The sequence below is a fragment of the Triturus cristatus genome, chromosome 8 (genome assembly GCF_964204655.1).
Source record: "Triturus cristatus chromosome 8, aTriCri1.1, whole genome shotgun sequence".
Lineage (NCBI taxonomy): Eukaryota > Metazoa > Chordata > Amphibia > Caudata > Salamandridae > Triturus > Triturus cristatus.
Window position 1 is genome coordinate 439,611,811 of NC_140591.1, and position 19,661 is coordinate 439,631,471.

The 19,661-nt window shown below is 42.4% G+C and overlaps 1 protein-coding gene across 3 annotated transcripts in view; it reads left to right on the forward strand.

Moving 5' to 3' along the window:
• The window catches only part of LRCH1 (leucine rich repeats and calponin homology domain containing 1), a 633,328-nt gene that overhangs the window by 274,424 nt on the left and 339,243 nt on the right, over nucleotides 1-19,661 (forward strand). For all 3 annotated transcript variants that reach the window (XM_085621846.1, XM_085621844.1, XM_085621845.1), the window contains exons 3-4: nucleotides 9,337-9,463; nucleotides 12,905-13,010. In XM_085621846.1, the coding sequence (XP_085477972.1) occupies nucleotides 9,337-9,463; nucleotides 12,905-13,010 (233 nt within the window). The remainder of the gene's footprint in view (nucleotides 1-9,336; nucleotides 9,464-12,904; nucleotides 13,011-19,661) is intronic.

The following is a 19,661-nucleotide window of genomic DNA, read 5'->3' on the forward strand; positions in this document are numbered from 1 at the left end:
CAAACCTACTCTATCGATTTGGGAACCCACATCTGACTCCCCAAAATAGAGACTGCCTAAGTTTTGGGAGAGCACTATACCCCTCCCTATGCCACATCTCAATTTGAGTGCATAGTTCCTGAAGAACTAGTCTGTGCTCACCTTTGCTTTTCTGAGACATCCTGGTGGCATCCAGAGTGCATTTTACTAGATCTCAGTACAAGGGGTAGTGTTTGTAAATCTTCAACTGAGTCCTGTCAAAAAACTCAACTGGCACTTGCTCTATGCCATGGGGGGAGGGGGGGATCTTATGTCTCTCTTTCATCATGTGAACAGAGTTAGTGTATAGTTTGACACATGGGAGACTTGGTTAGTGCCCACTCGAGCATATAGGAAGAAGCCAGAGACTCCCTTAGCCCTGAGCAAAGAGGCAATCAAAAGATACAGAGTGCAACAGTTTAATCCAATAAACACATTGATGCATAAACCATTTGACCCATTGACCTTAGGAGACATGAATGACTTCACATGGAAGACATACATTCATGTGGCCATAATATCATTTAGTTCAACGCCATTTGTGTTTGGGGAATAAAGGCCAGAATGCCCTGTAACAAGGTGGTCCAGAGAACTCACTTCACCTTTGTCCCAGCAATGTTGTGAATCCTCCAGACATTCTACCTACTTCCACATGCTTGCTTGACTGAGGAGATGTATAACTTGACATAAGACTCGCTCTGCTTCGATGCCTGAAAAGAATCATGGGCCAGTGCTCTACTGGACAATTTTCTGCGGCTTTTGGAGGCAATCAACCCAGCTGAAAGACTGCTAAGGCCACCATTGTCAGATGAGTCACACCCTGTATGTCCCACTGCCAAAATCAACACGGTAGTGAACCAGTGTAAGCATACTCCACCAGCATGTGCCCCTTACCTGTCATACACGTGTATGACATCTGCCAGACAGCTGGGCAGCATGGCAACATGCATTCTGTGGACCTTACGCTCTTTTCATCTCAATAGTCCGTATTGTCAGGAAGTTCTGCACAATCTCTTTGCTAAAACCGAATCTGCGCAGTAGAGCTTTCTCCTTCTCCTTTCAAGTGCTTTAGAATGTACAAACAAAGTTGAGAATGGGAAAGAGCAGGGACATTAGAGAGATTTGATAAGTTCATCATAACTGTAACTGTTTGATCATAGACCTTTTCTCATTATCAATGCCCTTCCATTAGCCCACTCAGCCATTGGCTAAAAAGAGCAAACCAACGACCTCCTCCTTTGGAAGAGGGAGCTGTGGAGGTTGCATATATCACTAAAGGAAATGAGTGTACAACAATTGGTGCACACATACATGCACAATCCTGCTTTTGAAACAAGTCGGGGTTCCATTACTAGGTGGCAATGCACCCACAAATTCGGCCTGGCCAAAGGTACTCAGGTCTACCAGTGCCAGGTTGGCGATGGTCCCCATGGTGAGAAGAACCCGGATGGGTGGCTGCCCCTTTTGGTTTTTGAGCCTCGGGATTGTGGAACATGTTACCATTTTATCTCCGGTCTGATTTTTTGGAAACAATTTTCTAAAAATATTGAAAACATGTCTCTTTCAGTCCGTTTCATATGAACGGCATTGGCAACTGTGCTCTCTCTAAAGTGAGGCTTAGCCTGTAGAAAGTTGCAGGTTAGTCTTGTGAATGAATGAATGAATGAATAGTTTGATTGTGTCAATTAACAAAAATTGTTACAAAAGATTCAAATAAAATCTTCCCAGGACTTACTTACTTTGTTACAATTGGGACATGCCTAGCAAATTTGATGTATTGTATATACTAAAACAAAATAAAATGATTTTTACAAACGGCGAATAAAAACAGATACAATCAATGAAGAACTGGTATTAAACCAATAAATCAATTCAGTACTGAAGGATCCTTCCCCTTGTGTGCAAACTTTGCAGATCTTACGGAGCGCGTTGGAGTCTCCGAGTTATCAAAGTGCATTTGTGACAATCTTAAAGATTTTCAAACCATATTTTAAGTATGGTGTTCAATATTATTGTAAAGTGCATGAGTCCGACAATGGCATGTACAAACCGAGTACTAGGTATACTAGGCGATTCCATTTCAATAAAGTGCAAGTAATGGGACGGGGGCTATATAGCTGACATGGACGGCCATGAAACTCCAACTGGAAGCCCTGCACCGTCTGCAGCACCCAAGCATCACTTGTGAGGGACACCCATGCCGGGAAGAACTGCGCCAAGCGCCCCCCCCCCCCTGCAAGTTCGCTGACCACACTCAGCTCGTCCAGCACAGTTTACAATCCTAAACAAAGCATGGATTCTTCATGCCAAGCAGTTTCATTTTAAAAAAGTGTGATGTGTGCGGCTTTGCTTAAGAGTTCTTAAGCCTTATATGCAAACTTTGCCAATTCCATTGGAGTCTCCATATTAAAAAGAAGTTTCATAGCATCAGTACAGGTCCGCACCCCATGTTTTAAGAACAGAGGTTTCATTAAAGTGCGTTGTGCGTATAACAAACAATGACATATAGATTCCAGAAGGACCAAGGATTCCTCGTGTTGGTGGCAAAGTCTACAAGTTGTTATTGCCGCTAAGGCATTCCAGCGCCTGTTGAGGTCTTTAATTGCAAAACCATAAGTCTCACTGTAAAAATTTGCTTTAGAATCGACTTATTTAACGCAGTGTCAAGATATGGCTGCTGTAGTCGGTCTAAATAGAAACTTACAAGTATCCCAATATTGCTAATGGAAAAATTCAGTTCCTTCATGTCCTCTTCTTTTGATAATGATCTAACTTGTTTTTTCAGTATAGACTTTAGGATGCCAGGCTGGTGGATAAGATCCTGCAGTTTGGTTGTATCGAGGTGCAATTCATTGGAGGCGGTGTGCAGGCCTTCACTCCACGAATTATTTTGTTTCATAAAAATTATCTTTAAAATTGACTTCATAGTGTGCGGGAGGGCTGCACAAACCCCTCAATGGAACACCATCATTGAGGCCCAATGCTCGTAGCTCTGTTTGTTCAGCCCAAATTCCAATCGCACCAGAGTATTTCGGGCGTAAGCGGGAATCTAAAAAATGTGCTTACATGCTCGATAATTGACATGTTCCATAATATTAATGAAAGCCGCTGGGAATGCTCTCTCACCATATGTGATTGACGGAAGCAGTTTGGCATTTATAACCTTTCTGATTGGTTTGGTCGACGGGTTGCTTAACTTGGAATACAGTTTGCACAGGGCAAACGTCACTGCTTTGGCTTTTGTTTCAACTGAAGCAGTATGTGCTGTGGGTTCCCGTTGCTCATCAGCCACACCCCCAAGTAGTTGTATTTGGTCGCTGTTGCTATTTTTAAATTACCCAGTCTCCATTGTTGTCTGAGTTTGTTGGTGTATTTTCCAAATATCACTACCTTTGTCTTTCCTGCATTCGCTCATAATTCGTTATTATTGTTGTAAATGTTTAATGCATCCAGTAATCTTTGCATGCCTACTTTTGTGTGGTCCAATAACACCATGTTGTCTGCGTACTGCATTAAAGATCATCTATTTGGGCTGATTTTAGGGGGTAAAAGGTTAGCGTTAGATATAATTTTTCTGAGGTCTGCCGTATATAAATTAAAAAGCAGAGGAGCCAATACGCAGCCTTGCTTTAAACCTCTGTCTGTTGTTATCTTTTTAGTGGCTGAGTTCGTAGCGGTTTTTACCCGTACCCAAGTTCCTGTGTTGAGACTGATTATAGCTTTCAACAGGCCCGCCGGTATCCCCCAGTCTTGCAGTTTTCGCCACAACAGACTCCGATTGACTCCATCAAAGGCTGCAGAGTAATCCACAAAACATGCGAAGAGAGGAGGCGACTTTTTCTGCACGGACTGTTCTATTAAGTAGGCGAGAGCTAGAATATTGTCCGTTGTGGATGCTCCTGGCCTAAAGCCGGTTTGGTACGCAGGTAGAATTTCATTTTCATTAGCCCAATCCTGCAGGTCTTGCAGGAGAAGGCTGGTGTATCCTTTTGCCTCAATGTCCAAAAGGGCAATAAGCCTGTAATTCAATGGCTCCCCAGTGTCTCCCTTTTTGTGAACAGGTTGCAGCAAGGAGCCTTTCCAAGTCTCTGGGACTGTTGAATTTGTCAGACAGTACTGATGAAGTGGTGTAAGTACGGTTCCCCAGAAGTCACAATCTTCTTTAAAAAGATGGCCTGGTAGGCCATTAGGGCTTGGTGCCCCATCTTTTCTGATATTTTTTAAGATTGCCATCACACGATTCCCTGGAGCCAAAGCTTCAGATGTTTCCTCAGTGGTTGGCGATTTCCCTGCCACAGAAAGTCCAGATCTCTCTTCTATGGGTGTAGGAGAAGTGTCAGGCCAACCCATGGTTGTGGGGAGCCTTTGCGTGCCCGATGATGGCGGGTTGGGGGCTCCACAGTATAATGTGGTTAGATGGGTTATCCATGTGCCACTAGCGACCACGTTGCGTCGATCATGGCCGTGCCCTGAGAGCCTGTTAATATACGACCAGAATTCCGCTTGTTTGCTTGGAGTCAGCAAAGTGAAGACATACTGCCACTCAGAGTCTTGTTGTTTTCTTTTGTGATCCCATACATTTTTCCTGTGTGTTTTCCTTGCTAAAAGTAGCTTTTGATGTTTCATTTCTTCCCCCTCGCTTGTGAGTGCATAAGGCTATTCTAAGTAGCCTCTTGCTTTGCTCCACTTATTTGCACCGAGGTTGGGGTTGGCAGCAAGGCCTTTCTCTAGGTGTTGGGGGATGCCTTCTTTGTTTACCTATGAAACGACGATATACCTCAGTCGCCAGTTTAATCCAATTCTCAGGGATATTGCCGCTTGTAAATTCTTTGGCTTTTTTGGGTCAGTCGCTTTTCCACCTACTTAGGACTGATGTATCTATTTTATTCCACTTTAGTCTCCTCGGTAAAGCATAGATTTCTTCCCCATTTGTGTGGCCCACGAGGGCAGTGGGCTGGAGCCTAATCGCTTGTAGAGTGATAGCAAAGGCCAGTGGGAGATGATCGCTCCTCTGTATAAAAGACTTTTGAAATTCCAACACCTGTCCGTGCAAAAGATTACACACAAAGATATAATAAATCGTTAATTTGATCTTCGATCATGGCTGCTGCCGGCCGGTGACTCATTTGTGTTGATTTCAATCTATACGTTTTTAAGAATGAATTAATTACCGTTCCTGCCCTATCCGTGGGCAGTGCTTCATCTGATGCCATTCCAAGATTTTGGGTGTTAAAATCACCAGCCATAATGATTCCACAGTTTGGCTGGCTACTTAGTAGTTCTTCGAGCGTATCCATTAGCGCCCTCATATCACTGTGTCTGGGAGACTCTGTGCTGTTAAAATAGATGTTCAAGAGTACAACCTTTATTGGACATCCATTCAATTTCATACCTTGCAATAAAACGGCTTGAGCCATATCCGTTTTGAGTAGGGGTTTTGTTTTTATGTTACTACTGATACGCGTGTATATCGATAAAGCCCCCGAAGGTCTTCCGAATATATTGTATTTTTTTGCTGGCTGCTGAGATATCACCTCTGGGACAAGCAGCCAGGTTTCTTGAAGGCATAACAGGTCCCCAGACTGTAGAAATTCAAATGCTTCCTTGTTATGTAGTGTGGATTTTAGCCCATAAACGTTCCAGGAGATTACTTTCAGGGGTTTGCTCAATTCATTGCTGGAGTGGCCATTTCCTTGTGTGCTAGGAGCACGTTCGCCTTATTTGACTTGAGTTAGGTGAGAAGTGTCTTCTTAAGTTGGAAAATGTTGTGGTACGAGCAACGTAGTTTGTCCCTCTTAAGATAGACTTCCGTGGGCTCTATGTTAATTTAGGATGAAATCCACTTTTTAGCATGAATGGGTATTTCTCCTCTTTAGGCATGTGAACATTAATACCCCAGTTCGCGAATAGATCTGTGTCTCTCATTCATGATTTTTTGTGGAATGGAGCCATTGTTCCATTTTAGTATGGTTGATTCTCTTGATGTATTATTGCCCAGCGTTTTAAATTGAACTTGGTCGAGATCTTCCGTCACAATAGAGGAGAGCTCTGGGATTTGTTTTAGGATTTGTAAAATGTTGGACCTATTTAAAATGTCTGAGGTTCCCCGTGAGGTATATTCTGGTGTTAAGATTATGATGGTATTCTCCGCATCCCCATGCTCTTGAGGCATTTGACTGGTGGCAGAGGAATGTGTTGCCCGGCTTTGTGCAGTTATTGCCATTGCTCCCGAGTCGTTATTAACGTCTTGAGACCCCCGAGGCTCATTATTGTTCAATAATGTGGTTGCTATCGTTCCTCCCTCTGGAGCCACTTACCAAGTTTGGTGCTGACTTTCTTGGTGCTGCTTCTTAGGGTGGCTATCTTTGGTGATTATTTGCGAAGTCATTTTTAATTCTTGCAGTGGTTGTTCGGCTGTAATTTTAGCCGGTCTTTCCTCGGTGGTCAGGGTTATGAATAATTTGGGTGCAAGTTTATTTTTTGTCTGGCTTTCATTTTGGAAGATCAGGAAAAATGTCTGTGGTTCCGGGTTCCTTTGTATTAGAGCCTTTTTGGCGTTTATTTTTTGGCTCTGAGTGTCATGAGGTTCTCTCGGCCCGACAATAATTCCTTTACTCTGTTTTGTTGTTTTGTGTTTTTAGCGTGTTTTTTCAAGCATTTCTTTGCCCTTCTGGAGAGGGTTTTACAGGGTTCTGTGGTATGCTTCAAGTTAGTAACCCCACCGGCATTGCCGTGCAGGGTCTTGCCTGTTGCGGTTTCCTCATGAGTAGCTGTGTTTTGGCTACACATTGGTGCAGACTGCAAAGATAGTGGGGCTATATACGTGCGCAAAGCTTGTTTGCTGTCTTGTGTATTTGTGAGCGTCAAGATAGATTCTACTAGACAAGTATTACCCACGAGATGATTTGCCCCCCTTATTTCTGTTAGTTTGTGGTGTCACATTGGAGGAGCTAGCCACATCCACAGAATTATTCATTCTTTTTTGTTTGCCATCTTTTAAAGATCTTTTGGTTATTCTTTGATGAGACTGGGCTATGATGTCCTGTTTTCTTTGCTTTAGTTCTGTAACAGTAGATGTTAGGACTTCTGGTAATGAGCTGAGCTTCTCCACAATTGGAAGACACAAGCATTGGTTGCAGCCTCAGTTTTTCGGCTAGAACATCAATTTTAGCTTCAATATTAATCATAGCTGTTGCAAGCGCCTGCATTGTGTCCATTTGTAGTTCCAATTTCTGTGTTTGCCAAGTGAGAGCATTAATGGCCGTTGTTAATGTGGAGTTTATTGAGGATAACAGGGAATTTTGGCTATGGCATCCATTGTAGGGTGTACATTTTGTTTCGGCCATGGTGTGAAGCAGATTCTGTTCACCCAGGGAGTTGTTCTCTCTCCGTTCCTCTTGCATCAAGGGCGAACTTTGGTTGAAGGTGAAACTTTTAATAACTGATAAGCTTTGTAGCTGGGCCAGGGACAGGGACAGATCATGCCGGTTAATTCCACCCTCCGTGTGTGGATTCGTTGTAATCTCCATGTGCGTGAGTTGATTGTCTCTATTTAATTGTTCCAGTGTTGATGACATTTTCAAAACTTCCAGTTTTCCCTGGCGCGTTACGTCTATCCTTTTGCCCTTGGAGTCCGAGTACTCTGATGCTGATGAAATTTCCAAGACTTCTGGGTATTCTTGCCATGATGTGACTTGCTCTTTTCCCTCTTAGCCTGTATTTCAAGTCTCTCCCCTCTTATCAAGTATGGCTGGCAGAGCCCCGACAGGACACTCTCTGGCGTGGAAACGCCCCCGTTAGAGCAACCAAGCGCTCTACAAATACTATTATTATTATTATTATTATTATTATTAAAATCGGAAAGAGCCAACGCCCTCATTATTAGTTGTTTGGAAGAGTTTACCCGGGAGAATACTTCAGTGTTTTGGCCCCAGAATTACCAGGCCCTCAAACTCCTGACCCGATAATACCAGGTCCATCGACACCGGACCTGAAACTTCTGTGGAGCTGCGGGGGCTTCTTGCAGCTGGACCCCCCCTGCCCAGTGCTTACTTTGAGCCGGAGCTTTCCCGTGCTGAGCCCCGGCACCTGATTGTCAACACCACACTTAGGGCAGTCTGCCACAAGGTGGCGCTGCTCATGTAATTTGGAGAGGAGCAGTATATCAGCTGTTTAGAGAAACAATATACATTAAAAAAATGAATAATACCTGCCTCCCCCAGCCATTCCTTTACCTTTGGGGACCTGGAATAATCTTTACTGTCCCATTTACATGCGAGAGAGAGGGTTAGTAGTTGTTTTGGCAGTGAGGACAGGGGCGATGGGTGGTACAAGCTGCATTGACCTCCTGGTCAGAGCCCTGGCACTTAATATTTTACAAATTAAGCACTGCCCCTGCCCCAACACAGAGGGAGCAGAAAAAGCTCAGTCTCTGTCCCCCCCCACTCCTTCCAAACCACCAAGACCAAACAAAGGTCCCACAACATTTACCACCTGCACCAAACGGGTCTTAAATGCGTGTGGATTTGGATCTGTTATTCCCCTGGATGGGGGCAAAGGTGAAATGTAAACTGGTATTCCGGGACCCTCATGTTAATCCCCATTCCGGTGAGAATAGTTCGTAATCCTTGTTAACTCACAGGGAGAGATACCTGCTGGAACCATTATTTCAGGCTCCGATATCACCCCACGGAGTTAGCAGAGAACTTGTAATGAGCGCCTACGTTCCTGTTGAGAGGTCGGTGCTAAAACGATGCAGTAGCACCGCATAAAAAAATTACCTCTGGTCAGTGGTGTAACGAAACTTAAGGGGGCTCTTCTTTGTTTGGCATTACCGCATCATTCCGACTTCCTCAAGTTGGCAGGAGGGATAACGCAGTAGTGTCATGTTTCCCCTTTACAGGTTATGAAACTCAGAAAGAATGTAGCGGATTTTCCTTGCAAAATGATGTGGGGAATGTTATCAATTCGATATTACACCACAAGTTGTAATCCTGATTTGCCAAAAAATGTCCCATTTACACCCGAAAAAGAATTACCGCACTGATTGGAATGATTTGCTTTGAGTAATGAATTCATAAAAATATACTTGTATTTCAATGTAATGCATATATATATGCCAAACCCCTTCAGTTTCCTTCTTTATGAGAACATTTGGCTAACAGAAACGTACATCATTCCTTGCTCTACATTACTCTTCTCTTAGAGAAATGCGTTATCTCAATTTTATTTGAATTCGTTTTGAGATACATTAAAATGAACTATGATTCCCTGCACACGTACGTTTTTCTTACATTTGTTTTTTTTCTTCTTTTACAGTCGAAATCAGCTTTCATCCTTGCCAGCGTGCCTGTGTGGACTTCCTCTAAAAGTCTTAATTGCAAGTAACAATAAACTAGGTTGCCTTCCAGAAGAGCTAGACCAGTTACAGCAGTTGATGGAATTGGTAGGTTTCTGTGCAGTTCATTCTCCATGACTGTTTTATTTCATAGTCTTTTACAGGATTAAAGGGTTTCCTGACACTTTCTGACGACAGCCCATGGTGCAGAGACAAGTTAAGCAGATTGGGAGCTCGAGAAGGCTTCAGACATCAAAGGTTTTCAAGGGAACATCAAATTCTGCCTGCACTGTAACTAGGCCAAGAAACATCTCTGAATCTCTCAGGCGAAACCCACGCTGTGAAGCCCCTTTTCAGAGTGAAGTGGATCAGGGCTTGCAGGCAGAGCTCGTGTTTGATTACAAGGAGCAGCAAAAACAGATTTAGTTCCTTAGCTGAGAATATTGGTCCCACTTTATACTCGAGAGGACCTATTCGTTTTTGTTGCCTTTCCTTCACCATGTTTGTCACTTCGCTCCAATGTAGGGCCCGATTACGTGTTGAGTGATGTGGGGGAGTTATTAACAGATCACGGGTTTCAATGCGCTGAGGGCTGTTGGGGAGATTAAGTGAGCTATTGCACAGAGTCACATGGTGCTGAGCTGAGCTGCCGCCAGGGATCGAACCATGAACCCCGCGCTCTGGAGTCTGGCGTTCTGGCTGCTGCGCCACACCTGTATTACAACCAGGGTCGGACTAGGGCAGAAAATAGGCCCGGGCACCAAAATAAAAGTGGCCCCCATTAGTGAAAAAGAAAGCTAAAAAAGTGGCCCAAGTTTGCAAGAAGGGTCAGCTGTGAACTCGTAAGACACACTGTATAAGTGCTTTGCAAGATATGGATTTGCACTTGCTGTAGGCAATGCTTGTTTTAATATCAGGGCAAACAACAGTAAAAATGGGCCCAGCATACCATAAAACGGGCCCATAAACAGACAAAAAAGCGTCCCACACACTGACCTGTCAGACTAGCCCATTGGGCACTGCTTGATTGCCCTGTAGGCCAGTCCGACCCGGATTACAGCAGATACATTTACTGACTCTGAACATTACTACCCCAGCATCTTCCAATTATGAGTTAAACAGACCTGAATGTGAAATAACTAGCAGTAATATTGGGTCAAATGCGGCATAGTTTCCTCGATGCCCAACTCCCATTTACCACTTGTTGTGATGCATATTCGTAGATGGGTCGATCACAGACCTCCATCCCTGCAGTCACTGTCCAATGCAGGGGCATAACATGCCTCATACCTGTAAATGAGGCAGGGAGAGGATGGTGACATTCTACGAATGGGCATTTTGCAGTGAGACCGCCTGGTACATCAGGACGAAGTTCCTAATGGAACCTTTTACCTGCTGTTTCGAAAAAAGCATATTCATATATTCTATATCAGAAATGGTTTCAGCAATTGCACAGTGAGACCTGTTTGAAGAAATGCAATGATATAATTAGAGGCTCCTGTGTTTCAGTATGTTTTAACATTATTGAAGGAACTGTGACATATCAACAGTATCACCTGCAAAGTGCGAAAGTGATGCAAACAGTGATACTCTGCAGAGCGCAATAATTCTGATTAAAAAAAAAACAAAAAAACCCTAATGCACAACATCAAAAGCTGACAGTACAGGTATTCAAATACGTAAATGCAATCATCCTGTTTTTGGGTTTGGTGGTGCCCATATATCAATGTTGACACTCCTAGGCCAACATTGGACAGGTTACTGTTTGGGTGGAAAATTCTGTACTTTTAGTGCTACAATTGTCAGAGCCCAATTTAGTTGTGGCACATTTCTCGTAAATGGCTACACCCAAGAGCCATTGTAGAGTTGAGTGTGAAGAGAGATGGAGGGTTGTGCCCTCTCGATTGGTCAACATCGGTAAGGAATAAATGTCAGACGTTTTGCTGATGTTTATCACGTGCTTGGTTTTTATTTATATTTTCATAGATAAAGTGCAGACAGAAATAGTGAATAGAAAAGCCGACACGTGTTTCGCCCCAGTGGCCCATTGGCCGTGGGCTTTATAAAGGCAGAGGTTTGTAATAACAATTAGTCTTCCTATTCCTCTGAAAGTAAAGTGCTTCGTCTCTGTGGTCCCGGAACCGCAGAGACGAAGCACTTTACTTTCAAAAGCCCACGGCCAATGGGCCACTAGGGCGAAACACGTGTCGGCTTTTCTTTTCAATATTTCTGTCTGCACTTTATCTATGGAAATATAAATAAAAACCAAGCACGTGATAAACATCAGCAAAAGGTCGGACATTTATTCCTTACCGACGTTGACCAATCGAGAGGGCACAACCCTCCAACATTGGACAGGGCCATCATCAGGACAGTACCTTGAATTTTGGTTCACCATTCTAGATTCATAGAAGCTTTGTGTTAAGACCATAAACAACTGCCTCCTCTAACTTATCAGAATAGCTAATAAAAGAATCATATGGGTAAAATCTGAGACCAGGCATTATTATATCATTGCTGGAAAGCACATCCTTAAACCTTTAGACTGGCTTTCATTAGAAGCCTGCATCAACTCGCAGGGCAAGAGCTGGCCAGTCTGTCTGCTGATATGATTGCGGGGAGAGGTTTCAAGGGGTTTTAATAAGCATAATGTTCATCACTGGTGAAGGCAAATTTATGAAGGTCACAAATATAAATCCCAGGCAAGGTGGATTCAGCTCTCCATTCTTTTGTGGTGGGCACATTGAGGACAGTAAACTGGTTAATGGTAACATATTTTATTTATAGAGCTTAGGAAGGGCATGAGTGCAATATTCAGAGCTGTACACAACACATTAATATTAATAATTCACTATTCCAGCTAAAGATAGGTGATGAGTCTCCACTCCCTAGCAGCTCCTGAAGGAGGAGAGTTGATTCCCAGCAAGAATTTAAGTATTGTTAGGTGCTTCCTGCTCAACTGTTTTTCTGCCCTTATGTGCGCTTTGGGACCTGGATAAATACATGATTTTGAGGGGCTAAATATCTCCTCCATTCGAAAGCAATAAAACCAATGGCACATTGATCATTGATCAGATCATCCTAGAGTATTACAGACCAATGGACATGCCTGACTTTCATTTTTGTTACAGCAGGTAAAAGGCTTAGTCCACAGTCATAGTGCCTCAAAGCAGCGTGTAGGTTTTTGTAATGTACGCCTTTTGCTTTATTGAAGTAGTCGGGACTTATTTATTGAACCACTATATGGTCTGAACATAGTGACCAAACTATCTCCTGCTCTGGATGTCAGCTACTCTTCCCAATCCCAGTGCACAGACTAAACCTTCCTTCACACATTTGCCCGGCTGCTTCTCAACACCTGGGAACTCTATTAGCGCCCCCTTAGGTTTCATTTGTTTCACAGCACAGGGGCTGAATGTAATTAATTGTGGTGAGTTAGATATTCATTATATCAAGTCAAAGAGATTCTTCTGATTGAAAGAGTTTTTTTTAAATATGATTGCTAAAGATGTTGAAGATACTCATAATTTTTTATGTTGTTGAATATAGGACGTCAGCTGCAATGAAATTACACTTTTACCAAGGCAGATAGGACGGCTCAAATCTTTGAGAGAATTGAACATCCGAAGGAATTACATCCAGGACTTACCACCAGGTAACATTACATTGCGCTGTTTTTGAAGTTCATGTTGTAGCAATACAAGTGCTACTGTGTGATCTTACAGTCACAAGGGGAGGGGTGTGCATTTAGGCGAGCAGAGGTATCCTCCTTGCAAGAAGTCTTGTTTACCTTAAACAACAAAATGTGTATTATGTTCAAAGTAATCTTGCTCTTAACCTCTTATCACCCCATACGCTCCTGCCTTTACTCTCCTGTAACTTTATATCTTGATTTTTTTTTTTCTGTTTGGGCTCACTCTCACAAAAAGTTACTTTCTTTTATTGCCATTTCTTGTTTCATAAAATTCTTTCACCGGGATAATATTTTGAACAACTAAGAGAAGCAGTTTGATGCATATGACTTTGTAAAAGTACAACACAGAGAGACAGGCGAGGAAACTGAGGTAGGCTGGCACACACATCAGGACAGGGAACAGAGAGCTGGAAGGAATGGACAAGTAGTTCAGCTGATAACTTTTGATTCTGCCAAGGGTCCAAAATGTGCCTGTCTTTCACAATTTAAGGGTGAGGACATCCCAAACTCTTGCCCAGTTGCTCAGTGGGGATTGTTTGACTTAAAGTAAAACCGGAATCACATTTAAGACACTTGCCTACCATTTAACCTCCAACTAGAGAATGTTTTCGTTGAAACTATTTAGTATATTTAGAGTTGGGTGATTACACGTATGAGTTGATGCTTTTGTGGATTGCATGCCCTTTAATTTAAGCTGTGTAAAATAACTGATATTTTAATTTAGTGCAGTGCAATAAAGTTTTTGACTCGATGACTACCTGCTTCAGATTTCTCCTTAGTCCCAGAAAAAATAAACTAAATTTGCACCATGCAGCCCAATTGATCTATTCTCAAAATGTTGACAGTTCCTGCCTCCAAAATTATAAATAGATGAGAAATATGCTTTGCTGCCTAGATATCTGTTATTGGATTTGCATAAACCTGACAAACTCCATCTGCAATAGTTTTTCTTAAAATGCATAAGATCAACTTTTTCTGAAGCCATTGTCTCCTTTACGTCAAAAATGTATTCACAGCATGTTCAGCATCTCGGAGTAGTAGATTTTCTGAGTGCATGTTATAAACGTAATCACAGAAAACTGACCCATGGCAACATTCTACTCTCAAATTCCAGTACTTCCACCTTCTTGACACACACTACATGAACTCTCTACCAACAGGCATTCATGCACACCAGTTGATGCAAGTGAATTTTTCCCCACTCTAATGTAAATTGAACACATGACTGCTTACTTAACTGTTGACATGTAATGTAATCTACATTTGTGTATGCCGTCACCATCAGTATTCATGAAATGACAGTTTATCCAGACTTATCTGCTGCTCTTTGTATTCTGTGCTACCTAACTCGCTCTCATAGGCCTTTGAACTCTCAGCATTACAAGTGTAAAATATTACTGATAGAAATATCAACGACATTAAAAAAATATAGCAAAGTCAGAAAAAAGGTATTAGTATTTGTTAGTTACATAACTTTAACATGTGCAGAATACAAGTGCCCACCTTCACGAAAACATATGCACATACAAACACATACCTTTTTAGTTGAAACATTTATATCGTAAAACAGGTTTCATACCACAATGGGTATTTGAGAATTCTTTTTTCTTACAGGGGTACTTTATAAGTCAGTGGGCAAGGTTTCAGACTTTTGGCTCAGATGTTTCTTTGTATACCTCAGTGGTAGACATGCTAGTGTGCTCAGGCCAATGACGTGGCAGTCGAGCCCCTACAGCTCAACATTGATGTACTAACGATGCCCATGTCAGAATCTGAAACTGTTCACTGTGTAACGTCCCATACACTCACATATGTGGGCAGGCCAAATTTCGTTAATTTCCTGATTGAAAGAAACCAACATAAAAATGAAAAAACAGATTGCCTCTTTTCCACTGAAATTGACGTAACAGTAGCAAAAGTAATTTTGTCATCCACTGATTAATATCCCCAAGAAGTACAGAAATGAAAAAAACCTGAATCAAATAATCTTGACCACAGAATGTTTTTGGGTGTACACCTAATCTCAAGGTCCTACTGCCAAGCTGGCCAAATCTGGTTTATACAGCGTAAACCACATTTTTAACATAGCACAAAGGCCGTGCTACTGGCTAAAGAGGTTGGGGCATTGTTACAGTCAATATGGGAACGTTAATTAAATGCTAGATTTTCCAAAATTAAAAAATTAAACTTGCGCCTCTTGCCAAAAAACGTTGCCTGTAGTAGAAGGCTGCTCCTGTTGTTGTAGGCACTGTGCTGGAGAAATTGACTTATAAGAATGAAGACACTCTCTAAGATGAACTCTGTGTTCCAAAAAATTCTGTATTTATCAAACATTTCCCTCAAAATACCACAACCGTTCATTCTAAAGTATATTGTTTGTGTACTATGGATATATAAACAATCGAGGTAGTGTTGCATCATGTGGATGAGGAAGTGGCGTTATGGCCAGAGAAGCTGACTTTGGAACTTTGGACCCAAGTTCGAATCTGGTAGCTCATCATCCTGGGATTCTGGGTAAATGTTGTCTTGAAAATTGAATCCTTTGGAAATTAAACAGCTGGCCGAGGATAAGTAAAGAAAGCATTAACTTTTCAGAAAAAACCCAATACCTAGCTTTAGAAAAAAAAAAATCTCATCCTTTGTGTGGTTTTGTCACCAGAATATCACAACAATAATCAGTTGAGAACTCCTGTTTTTAAGTAACTTTTTTAAAGGGCTAGAGCCACATTGCACAACTTGGGTTCTCGTTGATCATTACGCTTTGTTGTAGTAATTCTCCACCTGCTGTGCATGCTTCCGATGTCCCATTTCTTATCCATCTCACTTTACTTCAAGTAGTAAACGCCCTTAATTTTCATTTGAACTAAATTATTTGAGGCCTTATGTGAATCTCAGTATGGTTTTAAAGGGTTAACTATCTGACCATCTTATTCAACTAAGCTTTGTCTCTGATTACATCAACGAATTTATTAATATAGTCACAATTCTATGCATGCTGACTTTGACAACATTTCTCAACTAAATTATTCAGCAATACATTGTAGTACATGTTGGTTATCTGATCAGAGCTACCTCCACCTAGGTGCCTCCCTTGATTCCAAACGCCCACATAATTGAAGTTCTAAATAAGACATTTGTCTTTCTACCACATTGCTTACACTCTAAAATTAAAAAAATATTACTATTAAATGAGATTCCGCTTTACCTTTCAGAAAACATATGAACTTTCACATGGGAGAGCTTTTACATACGTTTTGCTTTGTACTGAGATTCTATAGCGGACTAAAGAAATAGCTCAGAAGGTTTTGCGATTTGTGCTAAGTAGCAGCATTTTGCTGTTGTCAGAGAAGAAACCTCACTCTTTCCATTTGTATTTGACACAGATGGGAAGTACACCTCGCCACTGATGTTTGTTACCAGCCAGAAAGGTACATCTGAGAGCATGGAATATACTTAGATGTAGCAGGAGGGTCCCTCCAGTAGCTAGGATTGCTGGCTGTCAGTGGCAGAAATAGAGGCCGCATGGTTACAGTAGCAGCTGTTTGAAAGTAGGCATGGATAGTGCGGTGACAGTAGTACAGAGAATTTACAGCCCGTAGCATGGTATGGATGGTGGCATGAGAAATTGCATTTAAATGACTGACAGGGAGGGGTGTGGCACAGTGGCCAGAGTGGAGTTTACGGTTTGATGCCCGGGGTCAGCTGCAGCTCAGCTCAGCATTATGTGACTCTGTGCAATAGCTCACTAAGGGCCTCATGTAGGTAGCTAAATACCGGTCGGTAACGGCCGAAATTCGGTAAATATCCCGTTACCGACCGGTATTTAGCTATTTGAGATGTAGGAGGCATATTTCAGGATTCGGTAAATTACCGAATCGGTAAAATACCGATTCGGTGAATACCGAATCCTGGAATCATATGTAGGGAGCACTCTAAAGAGTGAAAATCAGTATTAAGAATTCGTTATTTACCACCAAATACAGGTTGGTGATAAATAACGAATACCTTGCAAAAAGTAATCAATGGGAAGGTATGTCCCATTATCGAATCGGTAAATACCGGTAAATACCGATTCATAATTACCGAATTTTTCCGATTCGGTAAAATTTACCGAATTATTACCTACATCACATTTACCGATTCATAAATACCGAATCGGTAAAATTCGGTATTTATGAATCGGTAAATGTGAGGCTACCTACATATGGCCCATAATCTCCCTGATGGCCCCAAGCACCTTGAAACCCTTAAGGGGGTGATATGTTTGCGCTTTACAACTAGGATTAACTATTATAATTTTAAATACAGTTTAATGGCAGTGGAAGGATTAGCTTGGCGGCAGAGAAGTGTGAGAAGGATGCTTGAAGCTTGGTTGTTGTTGGAAGATTCCTGCAGTAGGCAGGTTAACGAATCGTCAGTTTTAGGGTTAGCTTGTTTCAGTGGTAGATGTGACTTGTCGACAATACCAGCGAGACTGTGAAATTCTGCTGATTAGCAGCAGCGATATCCGGGGCAAATTGTCAGCTGCAATATCAGACGGTTGCCTTGATATTCAGCCTTTTCTTCAACACGCTTCATTGGCTCCATGGAGCCATTTGGGTAGACTGTGGTAGATATTAGGTTTGCCATCTACCAATATGCTTTTGGTAATAATGAGTGAAGAGAAGACATCACCATCCTGACAAACTGACGCACACCAAAACAGATTTAGATGAGGAACAACTGAAACTGACCCCTCGTGAGACTGAGCTTCTTCTTGTCTCCCCAACCCCACCATTCCTTCCCAAGATTGGATGAGAGCGTTCACTTGGATTGGGGTTCCCTCAGGTCTTGGTTCTGGATAGCAAAGTACACTCCTCCTGCATGGTGGAACTCTAGACAGAGGAACTCTGTGGTAGCTCAGGAAACGGACAAATATGCTGTCCAGCCCAAATTATTCCACTTTTTCAGGGGCCTCTCATTAATATATTTGACCACCGTTCAAGGCAATACACTGATTTACAAAAAAAAAGAAAAAGCTGTGCAAAACATGGGGGTTGGAGGTTTAGGTCGAGAAGCAGGGTGCTGCCTAAGTTCCTTTTGACCATCCACCTTTCATCACCAACCATTGGTTAACCGGTGTTTGTTCTCTATACATTTCCTGCTCTTATGGCTCTTGTGGACCTTTGTAACAAAACTCCAGAGCACGGACTGATGAAGCTGAGAATCAAATTCCCCGGTTTACTGGTAATTCTTACATGGTGCCCTGTACAAGGTGACTCTGCGGAGAGTGGAGGGAGACTGGTAACATGCGCTGGACTTACGCCTGAGCAGCCACACTCACAGATTGTCAGCACACTGTGCATCAACTTAGATTTGAGTGTTAGATGTGAGAAGACACTAGGGTTACCATTGTACACTCTGACACACTCACACCCAGACCTCAGAGCCCAAGCTTAGTGAGGCCAAATACTTTTGCCATTTTGAAATGCCCAAGGTGGGTAGGGTTAACTCCCAAACTTTTACCCTATTGCTTAGGGTGTCCACAGGTGGGTCATTCCAACCCACTTGCTCGTGCCACGTATAAATGCCATTATATATAATGAAAAAAAAAAGAAAAGTCCACGGACCTGGGTATAGGTTGGTATAGAAAAACCTAGACCAATTTATCACACAATTGAATTGTTACGTATTCTTAGTTCAAGAAACACATTATAAATGCAAATCATTTGCATATAGTCATGTAGTACAGATACTTTCAGCAAGAAAAACATGCACACTCTCAATAGATACACTGGCACTAAATCAAATTAGAAGGAACTGTTTTATTCACAAGTTCTCCTTTAGATGAACAAATCGGCATATTCAATACATAAAGAGGTTGCTTCAGGAGGGGGGAGGGAATGGAAGGAGTGCTCATGTGTAGCACAGATAAAGTAAAATAGAAGTTTTTTTTAATTGCATCCAACGTAGAGTTAAATTGCAATAGTTCGTACAACACAAGAACTGGCTATGTTTTGTAGTCAGACCAGTTACTTATCCGGGCCTACCCCTTACGGATCTGCCCAAGTATTGTTCATATTTCTTTCAAGAAAGGCACACAGAGAAACATCATCTGTGAAATGGATGGGGTAGGGATGATCACTGGTGTAGGTCCACAGGGGGGGGACAAGTGTCGACGTTTCAACCCTGGTGCATTGAGGGAAATTTGGCACCTCAGCTCATGGGTCTTCCTCGGGACAGGGGGAGAGAAGGGCAACCTAAGGTATAACCATATAACCGCAGCATCTCCAGGCATCCACTTCAGAACAGTGCTGGACCTGTGGAAGATCAGGAGAGAAAAGCCTGGAAGACTGGACCTGCTTTCCCTCCTGTACCCAGGCCAAAGGAGTTGACTCCATGTCATAAGGTTGACTTCTTGTTAAAGCTACAGGGACACAACAAGCTACAAGAGCCCTTTTTCTGCAACTGCCTACCTCATGCATGTCAACTGGACTGGAACCTCCTGAGTGCCTCTGCCTGCCACCCTGTGAGTCGAAGTTCCTCCCCTGAGGTCCTGTGGTGCTTCAGGAGTGTACTCCGGTGATGGGTTGAGTATTAAAGGGCTAAAATCAGAAGGTAATATCTTTGATC